This window comes from Mytilus edulis, chromosome 5 (genome assembly GCF_963676685.1).
Source record: "Mytilus edulis chromosome 5, xbMytEdul2.2, whole genome shotgun sequence".
NCBI lineage: Eukaryota > Metazoa > Mollusca > Bivalvia > Mytilida > Mytilidae > Mytilus > Mytilus edulis.
This window is the reverse complement of record NC_092348.1, coordinates 68,649,078-68,675,094: the sequence shown is the minus strand read 5'-3', so window position 1 is coordinate 68,675,094 and position 26,017 is coordinate 68,649,078. Positions and strand designations below refer to the sequence as shown.

The following is a 26,017-nucleotide window of genomic DNA, read 5'->3' as shown; positions in this document are numbered from 1 at the left end:
TAATGGTCATGATTTTATATTTAAGTCGACCTGCTAAATTATTTTTAGTACAGTTAACATCATGAAAAAATAAATATTTCTACTCAGAAGATATGAAAAGGATGAATACTTTTATATATTTTTTACTTTTGTTTTTAACAGTTCATGAACAAGTAAAAGTAAATTCCACTCTTCTATTAATATCAAAACTTGGAACACAAAAACTATCAACTTTGTTTTACTTGTTCTTTGTACTGTCATAAAGGTTCCATTTTGAGTGTCGATTATTTTGATTATAGATCTTACAATGTGAGTAACCTGATGGATGATCTGAAGTACCTATATCGTGTAGCTGGTGGTGAAGGAAATGGTATCACATTCCTCTTTACAGATAATGAAATTAAAGATGAGGCTTTCTTGGAATATCTCAACAATGTTTTGAGTTCTGGAGAGGTATAGCTAATGTTTAAGAACATGTTGATCCTAGTTATAACTCAAAAATGTGTTAGGGGAAAAAGGGGGAGGGATTTGGGGCATCGTATAGGGTTTCCTCAGCATTCATCTCAATACAAACATCCTCCTTTATTTCTATAATTGATTAACCTATACTTATAAAATTCTAGTTATTTTTTCAAATTTGAAAACCATGACACTCTAAAAGATGGTACAGATTGCCCAAAGACTAAAACAATGATTGAAAATTATACAAAACAAAAACTGATATACTCTTCATTCAATTTTTTGGGTGGCATCACTTGAGTTATGTCCCTTTATAACATTGTATGCAAGCGGAGGGGCATCATCTGTGTACCATGGAAACAATCTTCATTTATTTAAACTTTCAGGAACATGCCGTCGATAATATTTCTTTAAACCAGTCAATAAAACACATTTTAGAGCCACTAGTTATGTATCAAAGATAATCCTCAGTCAAATGATTACTAACGTAATATCTTTGTGTGCCAAACAAAAATTGATATAAGAGTACTAAAAGCTGTGTAGAAGAATTTCATGTTTGGTCTGCACTGCAATTTTCATTCCTGTTGGCACATTTATTCAGTACAACTCCTTTAACATTGATTATTATGTGCTGTGTTAATTGTGTGGTTATTGTATATACATTGTAGTTGGGTATTTTGGTTGACCATAATGTTTCCTTAACCCTTTCCTCCATAATGACGCCACCCCCTTTACTCCATAATGACACCTTTTGACGCCTGTGTAGTACCTGAGTGAAATGCTAGGACTACAAAATGTCTGCATCAGACTTTAAAAAAATTGTATCCAATATGAAAAGGATATTCATGAGAATTATCTGACTTGAATTTCATTGATGAAATTTTGGTTTTCACAATGCATTAACACTTTTAAACTGATGATTTTTTTAACTGAAAAAATCCTATGCGAATCAAGTATATTAAAAAAAAATCCATGGAGGAAAGGGTTAAAGCAGAAGAAAGCAGACATTTCTTTAAGAGTAGTGCTTATGTAAAACATGTAATGGTACTAATCTGTAATTTTACATGATGCGAACATTCATTGATTACATTCCTGATATTTTAAGGTTTCCAATTTGTTTGCCAAAGATGAGCAAGATGAAATATGCCAAGAATTGATTCCTGTCATGAAGAAGGAATTGCCAAAGCGTCCACCAACACAAGAAAATCTGTATGATTACTTCATTTCCAGAGCTAGAAATAATCTTCATACTGTTCTGTGTTTCTCACCTGTAAGTACCTGATTGGTTAATACAATCATAATTCATATATAAAATTGTAGTGAATCTGAACCCACACGCAGCTAAACATTGAATTATGCTTTTTCTGTTGTTAATTGGTTGAAACTTTTTTTGCTCCTTGGTTTTCAGCTCTCTTTTTTTAAATGTTTTTGCCAAGTCTGTCTGAAATTCAAAAGTGAAAACTCAACATATATAAAAAATAAGATGTGGTGTGATTGCCAATGAGACAACTCTCCACGAGAGACCAAAATGACACAGAGATTAACAGCTATAGGTCACTGTATGACCTTCAACAATGAGCAAAGCCCATACCACATAGTCAGCTATAAAAGGCCCTGAAATGAAAATGTAAAATAATTCAAATGAGAGAAGAAAAAAAGAAAAAAATGAATGAAAAATAAATATGTAACACATAAACAAACAACAGCCACTGAATCTCAGGCTTCTGTCCTGGGACAGGCACATACATAGATAATGTGACAGGGTTAATAGGTATAGGAAGATGTGGTATGAGTGCCAATGAGACAACTCTCCATCCAAATAACAATTTATAAAAGTAAACAATTAAACATGTTAGCGGTATCCAAACCTTCCCCCTAACCTGGGACAGTGGTGTAACAGTACAACATAAGAACGAACTATATAAATTAGTTGAAAAAGGCTTAACTCATCAGATGGATAAAAATACAAATACTACAAATACAAATATGGTGGTTTGACAAGGTTTATAACTCTATGGAACAGGATGAATGAGTATTACTCGTTTTACATGTAGAGTTTAAATTTTTTCTTTCTTCAGATGAAATTAAAATCCTTTTGTATTACAGGTTGGAGAGAAGTTTAGAAATAGGTCATTGAAGTTTCCAGGGCTGATATCTGGATGTACAATGGACTGGTTTAGTAAATGGCCAAAAGATGCGCTGATAGCAGTATCTGGACATTTCCTGAATACTTTTAATGTTGTTGCTACACCAGAGGTCAAGACACAGCTTATTAACACAATGGGTGTGGTGCATGATGATGTAGCTCAAGTTTGTGTTGATTATTTTCAGAGGTTTGTATAAAAACCTTTAATGAAGTTTTTTATGCCCCACCTTTGATAGAAGAGGGGCATTATGTTTTCTGGTCTGTGCGTCCGTCCGTTCGTTCAGGTTAAAGTTTTTGGTCAAGGTAGTTTTTGATGAAGTTGAAGTCCAATCAACTTCAAACTTAGTACACATGTTCCCTATGATATGATCTTTCTAATTTAATTGCCAAATTAGAGTTTTGACCCCAATTTCACGGTCTACTGAACATAGAAAATGATAATGCGAGTGGGGCATCCGTGTACTATGGACACATTCTTTTTCATACTAATTCATGGTTCTGCTTTTCACAAGAGAAGTGATGTTTTGTCAATGTATATCTATTCCATCTAAAAGAAGTTCCCCTGGCAATTTATTTTTTTATAAATAATGATTTATGGTGTGATGTAGATTCAGCAACACCCATCTTCAACTTCCTGTTAACCAAATACTACTATTCTCAAACACATTGTAGCTATATATTAAATTAGCATGATCTAAGGAACTAATTTTCTAAATTACTGTTTGATCCATATTTCCCTTTGTTCACAGAATTCTTTAAGCATGATATTACTGCTCACAGTTCTATTTGTTTATTTTAATATATATACACTTTCACATTCACTAAATGTTGATTTTAAATATTTTAGATATAGACGACAAACTCATGTGACACCAAAGTCTTACTTGTCTTTTTTGGATGGTTACAAAAGTGTATACACAGTAAAACATGAAGAGATAGGAGAAATGGCCAGGAGAATGAACACTGGTTTAGAAAAACTTATTGAAGCTAGTGTATCCGTGGATGCACTGTCAAAGGAACTTGTTGTCAAAGAAAAGGAACTGGCTGTTGCTAATGTGAAAGCTGATAAGGTAACTTTTTGAGAGAATATATAATGCACTTGTTTTTTTTATTTTCTAATATATTGTTAAAAGAAAATGTGAACATTGATGAAAACCACATGAAATCAGTGAAATCGTTCTTAAATTTGTCTTAATTAACCCTTTCCTCCATGGATTTTTTTTTTTAATATACTTGATTCGCATAGGATTTTTTTCAGTAAAAAAATATCATCTGATTTAAAGTGTCTTAAATGCATTGTGAAAACGAATATTTCATCAATGAAATTCAAGTCAGATATTCTCATGAATCTCTTTTTCATATTGGATACAAATTTTTTAAGTCTGATACAGACATTTTTAAGTTAAAGCATTTCAACTGAAGTACCACACAGGCATCAAAAGACGTCATTATGGAGTAAAGGGGTTGGCGTCAAAAGGCGTCATTATGGAGGAAAGGGTTAGATCATCAAATCTAACTACTAACTTAATGGAGCATTGATTTTTCTTAAGAATTGTTATGTTGTTGATACACCAATTTCTGTTATGATTATTTTAAAATAAATGTTTTTCCTTGTTTTTATGTCCTTTGTATATATATGTACATCTACATGAAAGAAATTCATTCAACAGTTTTTCAGAAAATTAAAGAGATATGTGCATTTTGTATTCAATTTACAGGTATATTTCAACTTTCCCAAGTTGAATGCAAAATTTCATCAAAATCTGTAAGTGCCACTTTGACCTTAATCCACCCTGAAACACTGGTTATGCTAATAATCTTATAACTGGAAAAGATAAAGTGTCAAAATCTCTGTCCCTCTTTAGGTCATGCCAAATTCAGTAAGCTGTGTAAGAATGAATATGTGTTCTTGGTAGGTTTAAGACTTATTTATTGGAAGATAGGTGTCTAGTATATTTTTTTTCAATTTAAGGTATTAGCAGAAGTGACCGTTAGTGCAGCTGGAGCAGAAAAGGTCAAAGCAGAAGTGCAGAAAGTAAAAGACAAGGCACAGAAAATTGTAGATGAAATTAATGTGGAAAAGGCTTATGCAACAGAGAAACTTGATGCTGCTAAACCAGCTTTAGAATTGGCTGAATCAGCTTTAAAGGTATCAAATTTCTTATATAATAGAGCTTTTGCAATTTGTTTGGTTTGTTTTTCTATAAGTCAGCATTCAAGTGAGCACCTCACTTGAATTGAAATATAGTCCAGAAATTATTCAGGTAAGGACCATTTCTACATTTTATATGTGAGTTTGAATTATGGCAGAAATATTTCAACATCTATTTCCTTGTTTATTTATGATATATTTCCTTTTCTCAGTCTTAATGTACTAAAACTTAAAACTCTTTAAAAAAATATCTTCAGATTTTTATTGTAGCAAGCAAAATTTTTCATTTTTCTATGACTTGTTTATATAATTTGTCTCTTGAATACCAATGAAGTAACTCGCATTGTTCATTGGCATTGTTTATTATATTATGAAAGAAATTACTAGAACTGGTTAGTTTGCCCCCACTAGTATTTTGTTCCATTTCAACTAACTTTGCTGATCTGGTCTAGCCTGTGCATGATGGTTAATAAAATTGAGAATGGAAATGGGGAATGTGCCAAAGAGACAACAACCCGACCATAGAAAAAAACAACAGCAGAAGGTCACCAACAGGTCTTCAATGTAGCGAGAAATTCCCGCACCCGGAGGCGTCCTTCAACTGGCCCCTCAACAAATATATACTAGTTCAGTGATAATGAACGCCATACTAATTTCCAAATTGTACACAAGAAACTAAAATTAAAATAATACAAGACTGACACAGGCCAGAGGCTGCTGACTTGGGACAGGCGCAAAAATGCGGCGGGGTTAAACATGTTTGTGAGATCTCAACCTTCCCCCTATATACCTCAACCAATGTATGAGATTCTGTTTGGCTTGGAAAAACATTAGCTCTTCAGGGTTTGGTCTTGCATCCAATAGTGTAATGGGCCTAGATCAGAATATAGCCTTTTCCTGCTTGGAGCATTTAACATTGCAAGCAGATATTTAATTCTCTCAGGAATCTATGAGGTTGGGGTGGGACCAGTACAAGTGTTTCTGGATTAATACTAATAAATTAAAGTAACTCTTAATAATATTTAAACTAATTATGTTGTTGTTTATTTATAGACTATTAAAGCATCTGACATATCTACTGTGAAGAAGCTGGGTAAACCCCCACATCTGATTATGAGGATCATGGATTGTGTACTGATCTTGTTCCAGAAGAGAGTAGATATTGTGACGGCTGATCCTGAAAGACCTTGTTGTAAACCATCTTGGGGTGAATCTCTAAAGGTCTGTTTGTTATAATACATGCATTATAATTACTTGAGTAAGACTTTTTAGGAATAACATAGTAAGACATTTCAGATCAATCTTTGAAGGTGAAATTTTGAAGTGTGCTTATCCAAGCTGTTTTTGTAAAGCTTTAGATTTTGGAGTTTAGAAAAGCTGAATTATCAGCATATTTTTTAGGAATGACTTATGGTCTGTATAAGTTTCTTACTGGCTTTTCATGATATCACTAATATTATAAATTATAATAAAACTTTTATGTGTTATAACTGATGACAAAACAGATCTTGATTATTACTACTTTTACCATTCAGGAGAAAATGTCCTTGATATGTTGGAAAAAGGTACTGCAGGTTGTTTACATGCAATAATTATAACTTTTCAACGATTATTTTGAAATTTTTATATGTTGTTACTGATGACAAAATGGAGGTTAAGTTAGATATTGATAATTTTAACTTTTACGGTGATCAGATGTTATGGTCCTTGGTAATTAGAGGAAATTAAGATGCTTTCATTTTTATACGACCACAAAAAAAATTTGCCGTATTGGTATCACGTTGTCTGCGTCGTCGTCATTGTAGTCCAAAGATGGATGGTTTCCAGATAATAACAACTTTAGTATAAGTGATTAGAAATCAATATAATTTTAAGACAATGTTTATAACCGCATAAGGAATTTTGGGATTGATTTTGGGGGTTATGGTCCCTAAGGTTTAGGAATAAGGGGTCAAAGGGGCCCAAAACCAGCTTTTATCTAGTGTCAAGACAATAAGTTGTGTATAATCTGAAATTGTACCACAATGTTTAATACCATGAGTAGAAGGGTGGGATATATTTTAAGGGTTATGGGGCAAAGGGTCTAGGAATAAGGGGCCAAAAACAAGCATTTTTGTAGTTTCAAGACAATAAATTGGAGTTATCTTTCTTTGTCCAGAATGGTTGTCGAATCACCTAAAACCAATGCTTTATGAAATCTTCTTTTAAAATTGGAGTTATCTTTCTTTGTCCAGAATAATAGTTGAATCAACTTAAATCAATGCTATATACAATATACAATGTAATATTCACTTTTACTACCAACTGATAAATTAAAGCAATCTTTACCATTCAATGATTACAAGCACTTTGATTACCATTCTAGGGTTATGCCCCTTTACAAGTGGAAAACTTGAAGAATTTTTTCGTTTCTGTTCTCTTAAGTTTGTCTCAACTAAATTTGATGAAATGTATATAAAATTCTTATAACCTCTAAACTCAGTTTAAGTTCAATTTTTGGTAGCTTCACTTTTACAGTTCTTTGAGTTATGTCCCTTTATAACGTTTTTATGCTAGCTGGGGCATCATCTGTGTTCCTTTGGACACATTCCCCATTTTAATTTTTTTAGAAGTTACTATTAATTACTATTAATTTTAACCATTACTGTATGACATTTTACATTCTAATACTTTATGATGTATTTTAATGAGTAGTTATTGTTGCAAACTCCATTTGAAATTTGATTTGAGATCATTTTTGGAATAAGGGAAAGGGGGAGGTGAAAAAAAATTGTGGGGGGGGGGTCAATTTTTCTCATTTCAGATTTCAGAAATTAAAAAGAAAATTTCTTCAAATTTTTTTTTTGTAAGGATTAATATTCAACAGCATAGTTAATTGCTCAAAAAAAAAAATTTAAGTTCATTAGATTACATTCATTCTGTGTCAGAAACCTATGCTGTGTCAACTTTTTAATCACAATCTAAATTCAGAGCTGTATCCAGCTTGAATGTTGTGTCCATACTTGCCACAACCGTTCAGGGTTCGACCTCTGCGGTCGTATAAAGCTGCCCCTGTGGAGCATCTGGTTGTATATATATAAATGTATTTATAAAGAATAACGCTGAATAATAATGGTTAAAATTATTATAATTATTTTTTAAGTTCCATCCTTGAAAGTTTTTCTGTGGAGATCTCTATTGCTTAATTTTATCGTGAGAATCATTAGAACTAACAAGAATTGAATGTCAGTTAACATGTCTTTATAGCTGATGAGTGGTTCTGGGTTTCTGCCTAGTTTACAGTCATTTGCCAAAGACACTATAAATGAGGAAACAGTAGAACTGCTAACACATTATATATCTATGGAGGATTATACATTTGAGACAGCTAAGAAAGTCTGTGGTAATGTGGCTGGACTCCTATCATGGACGACAGCTATGGCATTTTTCTTTGGAATCAACAAGGAAGTATTACCATTGAAGGTTAGTCACTTTATTAATTTATTTTATTTTACATTTACAGTGAAACCTTTTATGGTCACCTCATTTCAGCAGTCACCTGCCTCTAATGGTCGTTTCAGACCCTTGCAAATGGTTTCTCTGTTCAATTTAACTCATTTCAGCTGTCTCCTTATTTTCACACAAAATCATCATTTCAATAGGGATAGCCCATTAGGAGGTGAATTTGCTGCTTTTGGACAGCAATTTGACAACATCAGTTATTAAAAATAAGGTTTGACAGGTGAATTTTATTTTCGTTATATTTGGGACAGGTTTTCTGTTCAGATGCAAACTCAACAGATTGACCAACTGCATCAGAAATTCTGAAAATATATGTAATTGCTCATTACAGCATGTGCATAAACATGTTAATAAATTACTCCTCTGAAAATTATGGGATGATTTAAATCAAATGTTTTCACATGTCTTTGTGTCATCTTCATAAAAACAATTTCCATAATTGTTGAAACAATGTTTTTAATAGCTTTATTCTCAATAGCTATCAATAATCTTTTTCCATATATAACTTTCTAATTTACAATTTAGTATAACATATATTTCTTTTGATAAACATAGGCAAATCTGGCAATTCAAGAGTCCAAATTAGGAGTTGCCACTGCTGAACTGAATAAAGCACAGGCACAGCTAGATGATAAACAGGCAGAATTGGATAAAGTGCAAGCCATGTATGATGCCGCAATGGCAGAAAAACAGGTTTGATATTTATTTGCTAATAAATTTACAAATTACCCAAGGTTAAGTTTTAAAGGATAGGATTCTTATCATCTTTATACCTAAAAGGTTCAGGTTGTGTGCAATTAAGGGAGATCATCTATATCAGGTGAATCTTACAGCATGAGGATTTTTGTGTAAATGGAAGAAGTTGGAAAATCATAATTTCTCCCTGAAAGTGAGTACTGTGATGACTTGAACCAAGCTTGACAAATTACTTATTTAGTTCAACTTGATGAAAAACACTTGCAAGAGGAAATTTTTAGTGTTAATTTTCTAAATATTTCTCTAGCTTTATAAAATTTATGATAAAAATGAGGATTGTAGAACCATTTAAATTAGTTAGATTCATACTTTTGTAATCATCTGATATAACACAACCCAGTTATTATGTTCACATATATCCCCATTGAAACCTATACGACTTATTTTTGACAGAAAATCTTGGGGGTAGAATTTATATTATGTCAGTCTGGCATGCATTACTGAATAATATTCATTTTAGAATTAAATTGAATGCTTTTTGTAGTTTTATTTGGCAACTAAACCTACAATTTTGAGTGAGAAAAGCGTTGAATGAAGCATATTTATTATCAAGCATGAATTCTTATGAAACATTCATATAATGTAATGTAAATATTAAGAATATCATGGTTATTTTTATGCCCCACTTATGATAATAGAGATGCATTATGTTTTCTGGTCTGCATACGTTCTTCCGTTCATTCGTTCCTCTGTCCCCTTTCAGGTTAAAGTTTTTGGTCAAGGTAGTTTTTGATGAAGTTGAAGTCAAATAAGGCCACCCTTAACAAATTGTTTGTTTGGCATTGCCGACTCACACCATCAGCAGGTGGGTAGGTAGGTACCGGTAGGTAGGGATTTTTTTTTTTTTTTTTACATCATTAAAAACTTTATATATCACAACCATGATGACTCTAGATCACAGCCAAAAGCAGTACAGCATTGTTGTGTGTACAAACTTATGGTTTCTTTGATAGGGGTTAATGTCACATTCTACAACACATGGATAATTTCATGTCAAACATTCAGTTTTTTTGGAGGAGTAAACCAAAGTACCCAGCAGAAACATATCTGTGGTAGGGAACTGACATTAACCATGTAACATGTTAGACATGAAAATTGATTCTTAATTGTGGGACTGTCCATTGAATAGAGGCTTAATGTCACATCTTGAAATTGCCTTCAGTTTGATAAACTTATCATATTTTAATCAGTTCGACCACTACAGTTCCTTGCACAAATAGATGATTTAAAGCTTTGATTGTTTGATTGTTTGATTGTTTGATGGGATTAAAAGTAACTAGTATATATTTGTTTAGGGGCCAGCTGAAGGACGCCTCCGGGTGCGGGAATTTCTCGCTACATTGAAGACCTGTTGGTGACCTTCTGCTGTTGTTTTTTATTTGGTCGGGTTGTTGTCTCTGACACATTCCCCATTTCCATTCTCAATTTTATTCTACACCATATGGGCAAGTTCATTAGGCCAACTAAAATTAATTAGTAGATTTTCATCCAAATTTTTGAAAATAATGGGGCGGGTGGGAGGATTTTATTTTTTAAATTTTATTTCATATGAAACCCTTTTGTGACGAGTTCTTCATATATGCAAGTGTAATAATAAGCTTGTATCATGTATACACAAGTATGAGGAATCTTACATAATATTTCAAATCCTTAAATAAATATATCTAATTGCGGCTTTAAAAACTTTAAAACAACAAAAACGTGTGAGAAATACTCTCTTCAGTTAGACTACATGTACCTACACAAAATGTATTTTGGTTTCTAAACAATGGTTTGTATTACCATAAAATGAAGCAAATGCATTGGAATGCAACACAATTATTATGAGTACAGAATAAAATGAAAACGCAGAGAGTGTTGAAAATAATAGGGTTGGTACTTTATATGCAAGATGAAAATATAATTATCATGTAAAACATGAACTTAATAATAAAAAAAAAGTTGTTGTTTAATGAGTCTTTTTGGATGTATTTGGACATTTGCTGTTTGTCAACATAAAAAGACAGCCATGGGTAAAATCAAAGGGCTTGCATAAATAAAATGCGTATGTTAGTCGACTTTTTAAATTCAATAAACAGTCATAAATCTGACAAGTTCGTGCTTGTGTTTCAATATCTATAATTCAGTCATGTTTTCTGTATCAATGGTTTCCACGAATCTTGTGCTTTGGGTATCATTCACAGTTTAAATTTCCTGAGACAAAGTCATTGCATAGATAAAAAAGTCCGCAGTTTTCTAATCACAGAAATTTGTGACATACCGCGATTTGCAGTCTTGGAAACAGCGTTTTTCTCGTAACACCAATATTTCATGTCATTCTCGTTATCAATCTTTACTCTCGGAAGATGATGTTGTCATCATAGAGCAGCGGAAAGGTCGACTTAATCATTTTGGTTAGATTTACTCGAGGTACAAAACCGAAATTTGAAACAGGAAGCATTGAATGAAACGAAATTTTAACGGTTACCGGTAACGGGAATGAACAAAATCCGGAAATCGTAAATTTTATAAAATAAAAAAATTTGGGGCGGGGCGATTTCAGAGGGGCGGGCGGGGATGAAAATCTATCAATTAATTTTAATTGGCCTTACAGTCAGTTTTATTGGTGGACGAAAGCGTAGTGCACAGAGGAACCTTATTATAAATGTCATGACAATCTAACCTTAATTTTGTGAATGCATACATGCACTTATCCCTAGAGGTGATAAGACTAGCATTGATACATGCAAATTTTGCGGAACTACCAAATGGTCAAAGCCACTACAGCCCCTGATCAGCTTTGAGAATAGCAAAATATTACAAATTTAGAAGGTTGGCACAAGAACAGTCATGAATGCCTCACCCTGGCAGGGTGTTTATACTGCATTTGTAATAACCGCAGTAAAAGTATGATAATTTCAAAATATAAATATGCTGTAGGACAGACAATTTTTACAGATAATTTAAAATAAATTTTAAGGTTGTTATGATTGTTTGATTCACAGGGTTCTGGACATGTATGACATAAATACAGTTAAATTCATGAGCCCTTGGTTTGCTTAAAACAATGGAACACTACCAGTAGATATATTTATAAATATGTTGCCGTCTGATATCTTTTCTGTTTTAAGAATTATCTTATTCATGTTAAGAAGAAAGAGAGGGGTTGGGTTCATAAATTCTTCACACACAAAAGAGGCTAGTCTTTGAAATATGTATGTTTTGTACCAGGCTAACCTCTACTGGTACAAAACTACTATAAACCTGTAAATCTGGGACCATACTGGTCTTTTAGCTTTGGTGCTTTCATGCAGGTACACCTTTCAGCCATCAAGCCAATGCATCATCATCTTGAATAGATATAAGAAGATGTGGTATGAGTGTCAACGAGACAACTCTCCATCCAAGTCACAACTTGTAAAAGTAAACAATTATAGGTCAAAGAATACATTGTTTTGGAATTTACATGGCAACATGCTTTGTTATCTGGTTCAAGGAAAATTTGTCAATGATAGATTTCACATATTTAAGAGATCTTTCAGAGGTTAAAGCCACAGATGTTTGTTCTGTCATATCTGGGTGAAAAGCTTATATCTCCTGATGTGAGGATGCAAAGCAGACACCAACAAATTACAGTGTCACTGTCTGCTTTACCAAAGACGACATTTGAGTTCTCTAAAAGGCCTTTCAGAACATCAACCCATGTTCCATCTAAAGAATAGGTGAACATCTTATTTTTAATAAAATGTTCCTCTCTCTTGACTAGAGCATAAGTGGATGCTATCCACTGCCTGTCTTTTTGACATTTTTGGCAGACTTTTATCGAATCTATGTCATTCAAACGCTTGCTCTGAATACAGTGTACAACAAGCACTTTAAAGATCATGATTTGAAATAAGTAAAGCCCGGAAACAAACTCCGCGGATATGATCAAAATTCCGGCGGTTTTCCGATTTTTTTAATACAAAAAAAATACTAATTTTGAAACACCAATAAAATTATTCGGGCGGCAAGTTTTTCAGTGGGTCGGGCGGCAATGCCAAACAAATGAAATTTTATTTTAGGCCTAAACTTGAAACTTAGTACGCATGTTCCCTATGATATGATCTTTCTAATTTTAATGCCAAATTGGAGTTTTTACCCAAATTTCACAATCCACTGAACATAGAAAATGATATAGCGAGTGGGACATCTGTGTACTGGGGACACATTCTTGTTGTGCATATTTTAATATACAAGGAAATAATAAAAAAGCCTGGTAAGTCATAATATCTTAATTTTTAATAGATTAAGTAAGACTTTGGAAAACTTGTTACTAAGTTGTATTTAAAATAAATTTCAGTAGAAACAAATCCATGTGAGGTTATATGAACTAATTATATGTTAATGTTTTATAGGAATTATTGGAAGATGCTGAATCATGTAGAAGAAGGATGTCAGCTGCCTCTGCTCTCATTGGTGGTCTTGGGGGAGAGAAAATTAGATGGACTGAACAAAGTAAACAATTCAAATCGCAGATAGAAAGGTAGGATTAGTGTTTTAACTTGAGGAGGACACATACAAATCCAATTGAACTTTCCCATTAGAAACAGCCTCAAAAGTCTTTTATGTTAAGGGGGTGCAGAACACCTTTTGTAATTTGTAAGGGTTCCACGGAACCCAGTGTCTCGCTTACTTTTGCTGTTAATCACAGGCTCAACAAAAATGAGTAAATCAATAAAATTATTCCTCTTGGTACTGTCTTTTGATTGTAAGAAGCTTCTGTCCAAGTTTGGTTAATATCCAGGATAGTTTATGAATCTGGAAGAAAAACTAAGTCCATTCATAAGTAAAATACAGACGAGGTACAAAATTTTAACAAACTACTGGATACTATCTTATGATCATAAACAAGCTTCTGTCCAAGTTTAGTACAAATCCAGTATAGTTTAAGAAAGTTATAAAAATTTCAAAAACTTAAACCACTGAGTGAATATTTGGACACGGACGCAGGCAGAATGTAGGATCGCTATGTCTTGCTTTTTCGACTAAAGTCGAAGGCTCAACAAAAATCAGCTAAACATTTTAATCAAATACTATTAGTAAGGAGAAATCAAGCTTTTCAACAATCAAAATTAGTGTTTGTCAAACTGCTATATATCCAACCAAATTATTCCTGTAAATTGTGTGGTTCAAATTTCTAGAAATTTTCATATTTTTGTCAACATGTCAGAATTAATGTTATGTCTAAAATTATACGAGCCAAATTGGTTTAGTCGAAGTGTTGGGTAGCCCCTTGATTAGGCAAAAAAAAAAAATCTGTGTTTTTGGTAACATCATTTTGAAAAATAGGGTCGGTAGGTCGGAATTTTTTTTTTTTTTTTTTTGACATTGTAAACGAAATCTGGAAAATTATCATGGTTTTCATAAGTCCAAGTCCGTAATTAGTTTCAAATACCGGAAGTCGGCCATTTGCAATGTTTTTGAAGCACCTCTTGGATTTTTCACCTATTTGGAATACCTTTTGACATTAATAAAATGTTTTACTGGCTTTCTGTGCCAGTAGAAGCAAGTTTAGATAAATTATTATGTCGATTAGTAGAAGCCTGTGTCAAAAAAACATGGTCAGTTGATTTTTTTTTTTTTTTTTTTTTTTTTGAAAGATCCTATAAAAAAATTAGGGTCGGGGCTAAAAACAGGGTCGGTCGGGTTACCCGAAACTCAGATTTTTTTTTTCTGCCTTACTTGGTTCAATCTTTCAATGCAAAGTATTGCAAATAGAAACATTTTTTGGTTTCTAAAAATAATTGCAGTTAAGATTAAGTCTTTGCCTTGTCTTTTTATAGCTTCTAGATACAGGTAACTTGAATTTTGCTTTTGAGTATGACTAAATAACTTTGGACCTTTGTTATGAATTGCAGATAAAGGAACAATTTGGTGATTATTTGGCCATCAATATATATATAGTTTCTGATTAAGGTTTCAATGTCATAATGATTGAACAATAAAGTAAATGTCATTTATTATTTAAATTCTGATATTATTAAAAAGATGAGTTTTCTTCTTGTCTAGAGTTGAACCTTAATTTATAGCTACTATTGCCCTTTAGAAAAGATCATGATATAAGTAGGATTAAATGTTCCTGACAAAGCAGAATGATGTATGAACATTTTATGGAACCTTAATTGACATTTATCAGAATCCAATTGTTTTAAATCTCAACAAAATGACCACTGCCCATCTCTGTTTTTGATGGATTTTTTAAAAAAGAGAATTATATTTACAGATTAGTAGGTGATATACTTCTTTGTACTGGATTCCTGTCTTATTCTGGACCATTCAACCAAGAATTCAGAGATAAATTGATTAAAAATTGGCAAAAGGAAATGTTTGCCAGAAAAATTCCATTTTCCGGAGATATAAATTTGATCACCATGCTTGTAGATACTACAACGGTAAGAAGTTTGAAAGAAAAAACATGGACTGCATTATTTTGTTAATTTAAGAATGATACATATGAAAATAAAAAGATGTTGTATGATTGCCAATGTGACAACTTTAGACCACTGTACAGCCTAAAACATTAGCATATCCCATACCATACAGCTTCAGTATGCTATAAAAGTTCCCTGCATGACAAAATGTTAATAAATCAATTGTCTGATTTTTGCTTAAATCAAAAACAAATATCATAAAACCATGAACAAATGGTAACAATTTTATAAACTGAAAAAGTTTGTTTGGAGTAACAGAAACTTGTTTTTATTACTAGAAATTTGTGTGAAACATGAAAAAGGGCACTTATATTATCTTCTCTGTTATTTTGGCATTTCATTTTTTATTTGTGAGGTAAAAAAAAAATTGAAGAAGCATATTTTCACAAACAACATGTGAACAATTAATTCACTGTACACCATTAGTGCATGCACACATTAATGTCCATAAAAACTCATTGAACATGTTAAATCAGTTATATGATTGGCAAACTGAATCATTAACCAAAACTATTTACTTTCAGATTGGTGATTGGAACATTCAAGGATTACCAAATGATGAATTATCAGTACAGAATGGTATCATTACAACAAAGGCCACTAGATATCCATTGTTGATAGATCCACAAGGGCAGGGTAAAAACTGGATTAAAAATCGTGAGAAAGAAAGAGAATTACAGGTTACTATAATATAGTGGGAACAAGGACATTTTAACCCTTTCGCCGATGAGTCCCAGTTTACCGGGATTCACGCTTCAGACAGCTGACGATGAGTCCCGTTTTACCGGGATCGGAATACCTCTTTTATGTTTCCCGCTTAAAACAGTGCAAACATGAGTTATCTTTCTTTGATGAATACCCGGATGAAAGTGTAAACATGACGCTTCCGTTTGTTGAAAACCGTGTCAAAATCAGAGGAAATTTACGGAATTTACGAGAATTTGAAATGAGGGAACATTTTTTTTGAAAGAATAGGGAAGAATTGAAGCCAAACTAGTATACTTTTTTGACATAAAATGTCGTTTTAAGTACAAAACACTTGGAACGGACATCGTTCAGTGTGAGGAATTTGTACAGCCTCATAAAAATTTTCAAAATTTTGCCGTTTTGGGTTAAAAAATTACGATTTGGGGTCAAAGAGCAGAATTTTGAGAATTTCACCTAGAAAATGCAGAAAATTTCAAAATTTTAATATTTTAAGAAGAAAAAATTATTAAACATGAATAAAACTGTGAACATGGTGTTAGTGAATGAAATAAATACACAAATAACTACAAACAAGTTTTTATTGACATTTATTATGAAGATCTCCCACTTGAGTAATAGTAGCCAGGGAAGCCATCGTCTCAGAGTAGCTTCTGTCTGGGCAGCAATCGGTGAAAGGGTTAATGAACAAGGACATCCTTCTTTTTGATATTAGTTTATTTTCTTCAAATTTGATACAGGTATTGGTGAATTTTCACATCATATTGTTATACTTCCATCTTGGTGAATGGCAAAGTATTGTGTTTATTTGTCTGGGTTGCAAAGAAACTGACATATATATATATATGCTATGTCACTATTCCAAATTGAATTTATTCTCCAAAATTTTATAAATAAACCAGAAAGTCAAAAGTTTCTGCCACAGGACTGTTTCAAGGATTTTCTTTATCTTGCATCATCCCATCTTGCACTACCTATTATAATTTTTCATCCCAATCATTTCAAATCGGTTTTTTGTATAACAGAGGGTGATAACTATTCTTTCACATTAGGAATTATGAACCCATTTCATTTCTTCATCCAAAGAATTTTTGGGGTTTGTCATTGCACATCACAGACTTTCCTATGAATGATCTTAATGGAGGTAGTATTGTTTTAGATTTGGTTAAATTTCAGCATGGGTTACTTGACTTGTCATCAAGAATGGCATGATTTTTTTTAAATTTTAAAACCTTGTCAAAAAGAATAGAGTTGATATTAAATCATATGACAATTTTAAGTAATTTAATAGAAAAGAAAGGATATAGGGTATCAATCCATGACACAAGTTCAGTATGTGCACAGCAAAAAACACAAAAAGCACAGCAAAAAACACAAAAAGCAAAGAAAAAAACGCATTTATTGCTGTTGTTGATCTATGATTTCAATCTATTTATAGGTAACATCCTTGAATCATAAATATTTCCGAACACATCTTGAGGACTGTCTCTCTTTGGGACGACCACTCTTGTTGGAAGATATTGGTGAAGACCTTGATCCAGCCTTAGACAATGTTCTAGAGAAAAACTTTATTAAGTCAGGATCTACTTTCAAAGTAAGTACTTACTAGAAAATTCTGACAGTTACAATTTGTGATAGTTCTATGGTTAAAGTTAAGATCCAACTAAATTGAAAACCATAAACTACATCATATTATATTGACGTATAGTTGCTTAAATATCACTTCCTTTAGATAGGTGTCTTATTGGATATCGTACCACATCTCTTTACATATAAGTCCTTTTCTGGGTTTCTCCTGAAACCAATTTTCAGAGGGAAGATGGTAAAAAAATAATTTCAAAATTGATTTTCAATACCCTTTTCCAGATGAAACACACAAGCATACTTTCCAACCATCAGCAATGAGAAATCCTTTTGAGGCATGACATGCCATGAAATGTCCTCAAACAGGCACAATGATTTTTTGCTTGGAAAAAAATCACATAATTTAATTTGAATAGGGAATGGAAAACTACTGTTACCTGTAATTATGTTCAACAGTTGTTCATCATGAGTGTTACCAGAAAGGTATATCTTTGCAAATGAAACAAAGTTTACAATTAACTGAAAACTCATTCAACATGAAAACAATTAATACATTTTTTTTTATATTTAGGTGAAAGTTGGAGATAAGGAATGTGATGTTATGCAAACCTTTTATTTGTACATGACAACAAAGTTGGCCAATCCAGCTTACACACCAGAGGTTAGTACATTTTTAGTTTGTCATACTTTTATCTAAGGGAGAATTGAAGGAGACAAAATTCACATGCTGATTTATATGCTTGCATTGAAATTTCAAAATTCCCTTGAAGTTTGTATGTAAAAACACATTTGCCTTGATTTTTATAAAATTTGAAATTCTCATGGATGTCCCCTAAAATGAAGACTTTATATTGTTGTATTCATCAGTTTAAAGATGCAAAATCAGTTAAAGCTAAAATTTGAACATTGAACAATGAATTAAGGGAATTAAGGTAATTTTGGAGGGGCAGCCTTCTTTATGCAGTACAAAGATCTGACACTTAAAAAAATATATTTTTTTGTTAAATTTCACAATGACATGCATTGTATTAATGATATTCAATACTTGAATATTCAAGTTAACAGTAATCTGTATTTGAATTACTTTTCTTCTCAAATGAGAAAATTTGAACATTGAACAATGAATTAAGGGAGAAAAATGGTAATTTTGGAGGGGCGGCCTTCTTTATGCAGTACATAGATCTGACACTTAAAAAAATATATTTTTTTGTTAAATTTCATAATGACATGCATTGTATTAATGATATTCATTACTTGAATATTCAAGTTAACAGTAATCTGTATTTGAATTACTTTTCTTCTCAAGAAAACTTTTAATTAAAAATTAGAAGATCATGATCAAAGGCAGATAACTCTAACTTAAAACTATAATTGATACAATTCAATGGTTTATTTTGAGTTTTCAATATTTCAAAACGCAATGTTCTTTACCCTTCTGTGATTACATCCAACTTATTAAATGAGATAGATAAAGTCCTATCTACAAATGGAAGTATAGAAAATAAATGTATATATTACTTTAATCTTACAGGTCAGTGCGAGGACATCTATAATAGACTTCACAGTAACAATGAAAGGTTTGGAAGATCAGCTGCTTGGACGTGTCATACTTACGGAAAAAAGTGTAAGTTTGGAAAGGGAAAAAAATGGGATGACTACTTGACTGTATAATTGCAATTCCATTTTAATTGGTAATACACATGTTTTATTTATATAGTGAGAAATATCCTGAACCCCTCCATCCATTTATTTTAGCATTATATGAAGTATAGTCAAACACCTCCCCATTTTCATGAAATAGTCCCTAAGTGATTTATAAGTGAACGGAAATTAATATATAGCAACAATTATAGACTATACACATGTGAGTTGTGACGTACCTTATGATTGCAGGAATTGGAAGCTGACAGAGCTAAGTTGATGATGGATGTTAACATGAATAAAAGAAAGATGCAAGAACTAGAAGATAATTTATTGTACAAGCTAACCAGTACTAAGGTAATTTGTCATTTGTTGATATTTAAAGCCACTATCAAGTAGCAGAAAGATAGATTTTGTTTGGTTAAGTTTTTTTTAGGTCCATATCTAAATTAAGTTACCTTTTGCAAAAATGAAAATCAATGATATTCTACTGTTACATTTTTCTGGTGTAGTACAGCACTATAAAACAAGTTTGGTCCTTCTAACCAACATTTTTTATACAGTTTGTTGTTGCTTACAACAACAGCATCCAGTCTCAAAATTGGAACATATAAAATTGTAACCCTTGACATGCAGGCTTAAGGGCATACGATACAGTAGAGATCCCTCGTTGATTTTTTCTTAAAATTTTGATAGAAGGTCAATTTCAATGTGTACTTTTCAAATATGCAAAGAAAAAAGTACCTTCATGACTTACTTTTTGAAATAATTTGGTTCGAAATTTGCATATTTGGAAGAAAATCCCTGAAATTTCATTAATAATGACTTTTAAAGAAAGTAACAATACTTTTGAACAAAAAGTCATAACTTAACCGGGTTTTTTGTAAAATATTCCCTTAATTCATGGCATCAACATGCTGAAACAAGTATAAGGTTAGATCAAATCATCATGTTCCGGATTTTGATTGCTATATCCGAAATAAAGAAATTGACCATATTTTTGTGTCTTTTCGGAAGTGCAGAAAAAATTTGATCGTTGATTTTTTCCTGAAATTTTGGCGGAGTGTTCTTGAAACGGTACTTGATTGATTGCAAAAGAAAAAAAATGGGGTCCATGTGCTTGTTTTTTCAATAAAAGCCATATACCTTAATTTTTTACGACGTCTGTCAGTATGGCGCTAAATTACGTTAAATTAAGTTTTAATCGCAACAACGTCGTGTAATCATTCCCGCCGTACACGAGTTCGCTGTCAAGTATATGCAGGTGTTTTTCAAAGCGTTGATACAAAAATTTATAAGATGGTTAATCAAAAAAAGGGAAAAATATTTTTGCTAAACATTTACGAAACGAAATTTGGACAGGAACCTTTTCATTATATATAAAAAGACTATAAAAATGATTCTAGCAGATTGCTTTATCAGATATACGGCAAAAAAGAAAATCTGATAGAAGTATAAAGGTGCATCTCCGTCCCACATTAGTTCTAAATTGCTTCATGTACTGTAAGGGGATAGATAACATTATTGACATGACAAAATGTGAACCAACTATACATTAAGTGAGGCGATACCATAAATTGACAACAGTACAACCTTCAACAATGACAAAACCGATACCGTATCGTCAACTTTAAAAGGTTCCGACGTACTTTGATTTTCTTTTTTTACATTCGAAAGATAGTCATCTTTCAAATTTGAATTATAAGCAGTACTTCTTGTTTTATAATAAGAGCTGTTTTGGGCAATTTAAATCATGCCATTATTGCCTCAATCGACCGAAAATGAAGTTGTAAGATACTATTTCATAGGAAGTACAGTAGCCGGTATAAGAGAATAATATTGAACGATGTCTTTATCAATAGATAAGTTGCATAACCTTTTTCACGGCGTATACGTATGAATATTGGCGTATTTGTTTGTCTAGAAGTAGAGCTATATTGAAAACACTTTGTTCGTCTGCCCGATCGTCTAACTATATGACGAGTTTTAACGTGTGTACACTTTCTTATCTGTCTGTCTGCAATTAGAGCATTTGCATTAATCAAGTATTTGCTGGCGTATCCGAATCGATGTATCGTATAACACGTATATGAGGAAAGGATAAATTAAGTCAAGTTGGTCCCGATGAAAATATTATATAATGCACTTAATTTTGATTGAGATCTGGGTAAAATCATTATTGTAAACAAATCTGTTCGATCCGTATACGTAGATCCGTGCACGTATTCTGAATCTCTCAATACATTGAAGTACAATAGGGACATGCTTATACAAATAAGTAGACGTGGTATGACTACCAATGAGGCAAATCTCAATCAGAAACCAAATGGCTAAACGACTATAGTACATCGGACGGCCTTCAACAATGAGTAAAACCCATACTGCATAGTAAGCTATGAAAGGCCCCTACATGACAAATGCAAAACAACTCAAACGGGAAACTTACGACCTGATTTAAGTACAAAACAATGAACAAAATACAAATATGATGAACATGATACCAAAAGACACCATTTAATTACAAGCCCTTTTAACAGCATGTAAACGGGCGTGTTCTTGTTTTGGTCTATTACATCCAGTGTCATATACAAAAAGAATACAGCTAATTACAAACAAACTAACGTGTGACAATTCTGCATCTATTGGTAATGTTTTGCTTAAATTCAAACCAAAAACGACACAAATATATTTTTTTTGAAATCTTTTTAACGGACTTTTATTGACAGTTTTTCTACATACACATACAATATTATATGTTTTTAAAATATCCGAATTAAAATCGGCTATTTTTTTTATGTACCAATTTCAAGTCTAGAACAGGATGAGACACTCTCTTTATTTATTATTTTATTTACGAATAGGGGTGTTATGCGACCTTGTCCACCAATTAGGGTCTCACACATGCAGTCGGTTTTGTTATTTCATTGATAGTCTGTTAAATTTGGCCTTACAATGACAAGTCTCCGTAAAATTTGGAGGCTGTCAAATGCTAAACAAGAAAAGAAAAAAAAGACACAAACTTAACTATTTTGATTCTGATGTTTTTCAATTCAAGATAGTATTATTTACTTCGAATTCATTATCAATAATTGAAAATAACTGTTCTCGTCATGAAAGATATTGCACAGCTGTACAACACACCGTAGTTATGCCCTTTGTGTATGGATTTCAACACCAAACCCGATTCGGTCACCCTACGCGCCATACATTTTGTTAAATTTTTCTCATTAATCACGGGTTCAAACGTTAAGTTTTCTCATTCTTTAAGTTTCATTAAAATAACATTTGAATGTCATAAATATGCAATTATATATTTGCCGCTGGATGTTAAGCAGCTACCAATACTCATTATTAAATATTGCAGGTCGTTTTGTTCCGAATTGTGTTATTGGTAAAATGTTTTTCAGCATGTTACAGCTTAAGCAACGAATAGTAAGATAGACCCCAATTCCTTGAAATTTTTCTTTCTCTACGTTAAGCAGATTCCGCTGGGCCGTGCTGTTTTGGCAGTTATTCAGTGCCAGACTAAAAAGCTCCACAATTCTTCTTCCGTCTTTCCATGTTATACTGTCAGTACTCTATTCTGTGTCTATCACCATTTCTTCAATTTCGTCATGCAAAATTGTATTTAATTTATTGTATTTCCTTTAATCTCACTGCTTTTCGGCGGATTTCTCCGCCTTTTAGAAACGGCATGACCACTTTTTTAGCAGGTACTTTTTTCAAATTCGCGCAATCGAAATTTATGACGTCAGTGAATATTCCGCGAAATATGACTTCTTTTCAAGCAAAGTCGCGAAATGTTAACGTTCTGATTAGAAACATCGCAAAATTACAACGTTCTGGTTACCAACGTCGCGAAAACAACATGAACAGTTTTGAAAACGTTATTATCTGCCCCTGCTACTGTATCGTATTCCCTTAAGGTGCAGTTTGAACCCAAATATAAACTTGAAAAATGGAAATCAGATAAAACTGTTTTTTGTCTGGCAAGAGGGGCTTCTCTGCTGTCTGGAACATGCAGTATAGAGGCCTAAAACTCCACGTCCAGGTGAAGTGATGTTATGTTTGTTCACTCTACATGCTAAATACAGTGAGATACATCTATCAGCACTGCCATCCTATCAGTGTCTCAAATTTTAAAAAAATGTCAAAATTGAAACATTTTTGCACATGATGTCAAACTTTAGGGAAGCAAAATAAATTATTTTCAGTGATAATGAACGCCATACTAAACTCCAAATTGTACACAAGAAACTAAAATTAGAAATAATACAAGACTAACAAAGGCCAGAAGCTCCTGACTTGGGACAGGCACAAAAATGCCAGTCAAGCATGCCCACCTCTACATTGTCAAGTCATTTTAACAAATTGCCTAAACTTAACCTGCCAACTTTCCATGGGTCTTTGCTGATTTTTGTCATAAATTGTAACTCATAGCAATACAAAAACAGGTCCGCAATAAGTGGTGCACACTTAGTCCCCATTGGAATTCTGATAACCTGACGATATATGGAATCTCCAAAGCGAACAAAAATGTCATCTAGTAAAAATTCAAGGGCAGATATAGTATCAAAGCATGTCCAATTGACATAGGTTTTTTGTTTATTGCTACTAAAAAATGACCTAAAAGAGTTTGAACATATATATTCACATTCTGACTTTTTAAATGCCCATTTAATAAGATGTGTGAATTTTTTCTTAATGAGAATGTGAGGCAATGTGGTATTTAAGGTAGAAAAATCAAAACTTTGAACAGATTCAAAATCACCAATATAAGCATGCAATTTATCAAGTACTTCCAACGAGTTCTTGACACTCCAAAAGTAATAAATTCCACTATTTTCAAAGGCCTTATTTGAACAATTTATTATCAGGTTTTTGATTGTACCAAGTGTACTGGTGAGAAGAATAGACAATTAAGTAGTGGAACAATGGCTTGAAGACAAAATAAATCTATATTTGTACGGTGTTTTGTGTAGCTTCGGTAGCCAATACATAGTTGGGACTTTCATTGTATTTGGTTCTGCTTGTAAAGCGGTAGCCAAAAGTTTATGAAATTCAGAATGGAAATGGGGAATGTGCCAAAGAGACAACAACCCGACCATAGAAAAAAACAACAGCAGATGGTCACCAACAGGTCTTCAATGTATGTTTGTTACATATGTCGTTTTCTGAAAATGGAGTCAGTTGGAATGTTTGTGAATTGGTGATTTCTTTTTGCAGAACCTCAATATAAAATTTACGTCAAACAATAATAATATTATTAGAAGCTTTATCGGCCGGGACAAAAACAAATTCCTTGGCTAATTCTTTTAGATTATGTTTGATATGAGAAATAGGTTTATTATGGTTATTGTTAAGAGTAAAATGTTCTTTAAAATGTTGAATACGTATATCAACTATGTTCATTACTGAATTAAAAAAAGGAGTCAGCTTTTTCCCGTTTTATCCATTTCGAACAGTAAGTACAGACATATTTGTATGTCTAAGTTGAAACCAATCAACTAGTTCAATTATTTTTTTTATTATTGAATATATGATTATTACACATGTTAGTTTTTCATTACTTTTAGTTTTGTAAGATGAAAAAATGAAAGGTAGGTATATCCCAGTAGAATATTTCTTATTTCTCAGTATAGTATGCTTGGTTGTGGTGCTGTCCAATATTATTTTATCCCTGCTTGCTCTCTCAAAATATTGTAGTGCTAAATATATGTCTGATGCTTAATTGCTATCCACGCACAACTTACTCACAACTAGTGTACTTTTAAAATAAGTTTTGACTAATATTGATAAAGATATTGATTACTAATTAATATATGTGTCATAATGTGATATAACCTTCTTTATTTCTTATTACAGTTTGCACATTTTTTTTCTCTAGCTTTTTTTTTTTAACAAAATACACTGACACAAATTATTTTTTGTGGTGCACTTTATTTTCTCTCACCATGTTACCTAGCTACAAACACAAAATATATTAAGCTGCACTCTTGTATTGATAGAACACACAGAATAATATCAACATACATTGTAACTGGCAGACTCACAAAAGTTAATGCTTATAGTGATCAAACTGATATTTAACAACATTTTGTTTCATGTTTGAAATTATTCTTATCATTCAGTTTGTTGTTAAATGTAAAGTGTCTAAAATTCTTGAGATGAAATGTTGTTCATTTGTTGTCTTTAATAAAACTTTGAATGAAAAGTAAAAAAGGCATTTGCCAGGGGACTCACAAATATAAGTAACAAAAGTCAGATATTGAATTCTCTTGTACATGCATTTTCATTCTTTCATTTCTCTTCTTATTCAAAACAAGCTTTTCTGTATAGTATATATATTAGTACCTTAACACAGTAGTCTATAAAACTAATTTGATATGATGTCTTTTTAAGGGTTCTCTAGTAGATGATGAATCATTGATTCAAGTATTGTCGACAACAAAAGTGACAGCTGCTGAAGTGAGTGAAAAGTTGACTGTAGCTGCTGAGACAGAAATTAAGATCAATGAAGCAAGAGAAGAATTCAGACCTGGTAAACCCTACTTTATACTATAGCTAGTATCTACTGTATTGTCAATATTATACCTCACATTAATTTATAAATAGTCTGGCATATAATTAGAACATTGCTTG

At 32.4% G+C, this 26,017-nt stretch overlaps 1 protein-coding gene across 1 annotated transcript in view; it reads left to right on the top strand.

The window, feature by feature from the left end:
- LOC139524300 (dynein axonemal heavy chain 8-like) overlaps positions 1–26,017 on the top strand; it is a 107,317-nt gene that overhangs the window by 56,187 nt on the left and 25,113 nt on the right. Inside the window, exons 59-74 of the mRNA XM_071319043.1 lie at positions 279–432; positions 1,544–1,708; positions 2,545–2,771; positions 3,432–3,654; positions 4,557–4,733; positions 5,790–5,957; positions 7,983–8,198; positions 8,793–8,930; positions 13,370–13,497; positions 15,238–15,406; positions 15,970–16,125; positions 17,589–17,744; positions 18,306–18,395; positions 19,266–19,358; positions 19,628–19,732; positions 25,778–25,916. Of these exons, the coding sequence (XP_071175144.1) occupies positions 279–432; positions 1,544–1,708; positions 2,545–2,771; positions 3,432–3,654; positions 4,557–4,733; positions 5,790–5,957; positions 7,983–8,198; positions 8,793–8,930; positions 13,370–13,497; positions 15,238–15,406; positions 15,970–16,125; positions 17,589–17,744; positions 18,306–18,395; positions 19,266–19,358; positions 19,628–19,732; positions 25,778–25,916 (2,504 nt within the window). The remainder of the gene's footprint in view (positions 1–278; positions 433–1,543; positions 1,709–2,544; positions 2,772–3,431; positions 3,655–4,556; positions 4,734–5,789; positions 5,958–7,982; positions 8,199–8,792; positions 8,931–13,369; positions 13,498–15,237; positions 15,407–15,969; positions 16,126–17,588; positions 17,745–18,305; positions 18,396–19,265; positions 19,359–19,627; positions 19,733–25,777; positions 25,917–26,017) is intronic.